Below are 4,925 nucleotides of genomic sequence, written 5' to 3' on the forward strand. Positions count from 1 at the left end.
TTGGGCGATGCGGCATTGGGCATTGCGGGGCAGCACTGCTCAACGTTTTCGTGGGCTCGGGGCGCGCCTCTGATACCCCATGTCCCCCCAGTTGTAAGATTTGGTTGGTTTGGGATTGATAAGAAGACAGCTCCACCAGCTCCCACCACCGCTTGTCGTGTCTTGAAGCATGATAGATAAAATTAGAAAGCATGAATCATCGAAAGGTCTGATCTCCAAAAAGAGCTCTCGGCCTGCCGCGCGCGCCCGCGCCCCGCCCCTTTTGCGCAGCAACACCTTAAACTTCATGGCCCTCCAAATTCGGGTCGGACTCGGAGCGTAGCGGAGTGGGACCCGAGTTTGAAAAAGGCGGACGCTTGCGTCCTAGCCTCCAACAACGCCTCCCCGGCGCAGAGGGGCCCCCGGAGGGATGCTCAACCGCCCCACGCCACGCCGCTTGAGGCGGTCCTATTCCCAGCTCGCGGGGCCACTTCTTATTTGCGCGATTTGACGTTGAAGATGAGCGCGCGCGTCACAGCGCAGGCCAGGTCTACACTGGCCGCGGCACCAGCTACCGCGGTCTGCACGCTAGGAGTGGTCCGCCCTCGCAATGAATGCGGAATATGTCGGAGATCATCCATCGCAACAACATCTCTCTCCATCGCAAGCACTCATCAGTCAGTCACGTCAGTTAAAGCCGCACCGAGCCGGTCTCGGCGGGAGACCTCGGAGCAGCACGCGATGCTGCGGGCGTGCGCGATGGCTCCGTCGGCTCCGTGCCTAAGGCAGATAGATTAGGGTGTGAGCTGCGGCAGCCAGTCGGAGGCCGCGATGGATGGCCCAGGGCCGGCGGCGGTGAAGGCGTCCGTCGATGAAGGGATGTCGTCGAGGGAGCTATCGTCCTCCGCGGCTGGTGCATCGGTCCAGTTGTCGGAGTTCGAGATCGCCGTCGACTTGGAGAGTTCGGCCCGTTGACAAACTCACGGAATGTGAGCGACTTGGTGCACGCTGAGTCGAGCATCATGGCTCGCACCTCATCCTAGGCAAGGAACTCGCCCAGGGGCCAGCTGTTGGCTGTTGGCGTCGCCGTTTTGATCGAGCTGCATCCACTGCATGGTTTCCACGTACAGTAGTCAAGCGTAAACGCCCAGGAGTTGGTGCCTGGGTGACTTGCTGATGAGAGCACCTTCCAGGCGGGTAGTCGTGCTGCCCCTCACCTAAGGTCATACGGCGGCGTCAGAGGGGGGGAGGGGCGCGAAGCGTGAACATGGAGGCAAGGTGGTGGGCTGCACCTGGCCAAAGCCGGCGACCTCGAAGTTGTCGTTGCTTGTGCGGATATCGCTGAGCGTGAAGGGGACCGGATCGGCAGCAGCGCGGGCGGCAGCGGCCGGAGAGGCCGGAGAGCCGTCCGACGGAGGCCGGTCGTGCATCGGCGCGTCGGCCGTAGGGGCCGTGGGGGCGGCATCCATCGCTGCGGGTCGCTGCGGGCCGACGATTGCCGACGATTGTGGACTGATCGATCGTCGGCGGGCGGTGTTCAGCTGGGACGTTCTACGGTTAAACTAGAGCAATTGGCCGGCGCCCCTTGGGCGCCGGACCCGCCCCGGGGGCGTGGCGTGTCTAGTGATGTGGCACGTCTAGAATAGATCAAGAGATCAGTAGTCAAATCAGAAAAGAGAGGTAAAGGAACACTCCGGGCCTTCGTAACCGAAAGGTGAGCTGAAGTGCTCAAGAGTATCTGCGTCGTACTTGAGATCGCAATCTAACAAATCGCTCGTGGCGGGTGTCTCGTGGAACGGTGCATTCATTAGCACCTCGTACGGCGACATTGCATTGATCACTCGACATAGATCAGACCGGATCTGAGCCTTCAACTCCCTAATCTGTGGAGGGTCGAAAATATGCTCCATAGAACGTTCGAGCATATTTTTCTTCCACTCTTTCTCGTCTTTCGCTTTGAGTAGCTCTTTGAGCTCGGCAACGCGAGCATGACCGTTGAAGAACCGTTGAAGGAGCGCGTCGTACGCTACGGTTAAAAGAGCGTCGGCGCCGACACGAGAGACTTATAAGGGTAGAAGAGCGCGGACAGGCGCGGCTATGAATAGCTGCGCATATAGCGAGATTGTAGTGAGCTGTGAGCTGTACACGGAGCGAGGGTCTGTACCGAGGCGTACAGGAACGGTCAAACCAAGATCACCATCATCCTGAAAGGGACAAAGCTATCGTCCTGAAGGACCACGACGAGACGCCGTCCAGGACACATCCCTCTGGAACAAGGCATCTCGACTATCGGACAGTAATCAACAGGGACATCTCTCTATATACACGAGTGGGGTATTCACACTCCCAACACTCCCCCATTGTCTGCGCGGTCTTCAGATGCGGCAGACAACAGCGGAGTGTGAAGGAAGTAATTGTCACGCTGATCAGAGGCGCGAGCTAGTGAACGTGGCATGTGACCTTCCGTCTCCCGGGCTCAAGGTAGTAGACTATCGGAGCGGTCGACTGGATGTCTTCAATTGAACAACGTGGGAGTAGTAGAGCTTGGTCAGCCGCGCGCGGCGATCCGAGGTGAGCGCCGCGGGACGGCGGGCTGAGCGGGCGCAGCTCGCGCGGCGGGCGGGGCGATGGGCGCGCCCCTTGGCGCCGCTGGTGCGGCGGGAGGCTCGGCGCGGACGATCGCCTCGGGGACTTGAGGGCGTTCTTGTTCGACGGCGCCGCGGATCTTGAAGGGTTGCCAGGCGCCGCCGAGGGTGGTGAAGGAGAACTCGTCGAAGATGACGTCGGCGGTAGAGATGATCCGCCGGACGGCGGGGATGTAGACGAGGTATTTGGAGCGCCGCGGGTCGTGGCCGAGGTTGATGCCCTTGAGACGAGTGGGGGTGAGGTCGTGCGCGCGGAGCGACTCGGGGAGGACGCAGGAGCAGTCGCAGAGCATCACCTTGAAGTTCTCGAGGGCGTAGTTGCGAGGGTGGCCGCTGGCGACCTCGATAGGCGAGACCCATCGTGGCTCAGCGTTGGAGCCCCTGTTCGTCTGTAGGAGGTTGTGGACGCGGGCAAACTGGCTGAAAAGGTAGGGCCAGAACTGAATGTGCTCCCGATCTCCCCCAGCGTGGACGAGAGCGGTGCGCGTGCAGTGAAGGAGGGTTCCCCAGCAGCGCTCGGCGAGAGCGTTTCCCTCGTGGATGTCGGGGGAGGAGAAGAAGCGTTGGATGGAGAGGGTGATGCAGAGCTCGTCGGTGAGCTCGGAAGTGAAGTAGCTTGCGTTGTCGGTCAACCACTCATCCATCACGCCGGGGTTGCGCGTGTCGGTGAGGAGGTGAGCGTAGTCGCGGAGAAAGGCGCGGACGGCGCTGACGATCTCGGGGGAGCTGCCGTTCTCGAGGAAGTAGACGGCGATCACCCCGGAAAAGTAATCAACGAAGTTTATGGCGAACTTGAACTTGTGGATGCTGAACGGCAGAAGCTTGAAGGGGCCGCAGAGATCGGACGTGACTCGCTCGCCGAAGTGGGTGTAGACTCGGCGATTGGTCGGCTGACTCGGGTGACCTTTGCGGCGACGATTGAGGCGACATGCAGCGCACTCACAGCGGTCGCTGCCGGGGCGGAAAACGTAACCTCTGTAGCGGAGTGGCCCGATGATCTTGTTCCTGCCAAAGTGGCCGAGGCGGGCGTGCCACAGGCCGTAGTCGGCATGGTCGGACGGGCGCACAGGAAGCTTGTGGCGCTCCTCGGGACCGATGAGGGTGGTGTCGAGGGCGTCGAAGACGGAGCCGCAAACGGGGTCGCTGGAGGCGTCGTCGGTGTCCGCGGCGAAGGCGTCGGAGATGACGGGCTCGGGCGAAGTCGTCGTGTAGACGAGGAGGGTTCGTCGGATGCCGCGCCACAGGCGGCGGGCGGCGGGAGCGAAAGCGAAGAGGCGAAAGGCAGAGGAGGGCGGTGAGAGAAGGCGTCCAAGATTCGTGCGAGCAGGCAACTGGACGGGCTCGAGAGCTGGCGGCGGCGGCGGTGGCGGCTCGCAGGAGATGATAGCGAGCCGGTAAAGTGAAGAAGGAGAGATGAAGTTATCAATGAAGATCCGTGCCCACGAAGCCGAGGTGCTCGTGGTGGGTGCCGATGAGGAACAGACCGCAGAGATCATCCGGATCATGCTGCAGGGCTGCAAGGCCGAGGTGCCGAGCAGGCTTCCGGCCGAGGTGCCGAGAAGACTTTGTGCAGGGGCTCTGGCCCTGCCCGCCACCACAACACCCCGCAGGTGTCCATGGTGCTGGCTACCGTATCGAGCGCTAGCCGGGAAGCTGTGCGATCGCACCGCAGCGACCGCACCAGCACTCACGACGGCCGAGTTGCCGTCGATCTCCTCGCTCCGTGATCTCTCTATATACACGAGTGGGGTATTCACACTCCCAACAGAGATCGACTGTTCACAGTTGTTTGACACGCTGTGCCCTTCCAAAACCGGCGCCGATTAAAAGCAAGCAGGCGCAGCCCGGCTCCGCCAACAGAGCGCGTTCGGGGCCCGACGCGTCGCGGTCCCCATGGTCGCTCTCACCGCCGACTCGCTCTGCTCCACTTCCGCCTGCCTCTCCTCGGCGAGCGGCAGCGTTACCATCGGCGACGCACGAGGGTGGAACGACGCGTTCGGCGTCGGCCTAACGGCTGCCTACGGCATAAACAAGCTGCTCCACGTTCCGCTCAACACTTCAATCATCTTCAAGTACGGCGGAACGCATACGGTCTTTGTCGCCGACAGCGAGGCGTGAACGGCTGGCCCACACGCGGTGGCTCCTGCACACCTCCCACCCACAGCTCTCTGCTTCGCTCGCAGGACGCCTTCGGCGACTGCACTCTGAGCGGCACGCGAGTCGCGAGCTTCGATCACGGCGGAGGATCAACGGGCGGCGACTTTCCAAACCAGTACTCGGCCGTCGTCACGGCTCCCGGCG

At 61.9% G+C, this 4,925-nt stretch overlaps 1 protein-coding gene across 1 annotated transcript in view; it reads left to right on the plus strand.

Moving 5' to 3' along the window:
• Positions 1-1,200, plus strand: part of EMIHUDRAFT_463630 (hypothetical protein) — a gene marked incomplete at both ends in the record, with an annotated part of 18,215 nt that extends 17,015 nt beyond the window's left edge. Inside the window, one exon of the mRNA XM_005776417.1 lies at positions 1,173-1,200. Within this exon, the coding sequence (XP_005776474.1) occupies positions 1,173-1,200 (28 nt within the window). The remainder of the gene's footprint in view (positions 1-1,172) is intronic.
• Between the last annotated feature and the right edge of the window lie 3,725 nt (positions 1,201-4,925).

The sequence above is a fragment of the Emiliania huxleyi genome (genome assembly GCF_000372725.1).
Source record: "Emiliania huxleyi CCMP1516 unplaced genomic scaffold EMIHUscaffold_28, whole genome shotgun sequence".
NCBI lineage: Eukaryota > Haptophyta > Isochrysidales > Noelaerhabdaceae > Emiliania > Emiliania huxleyi.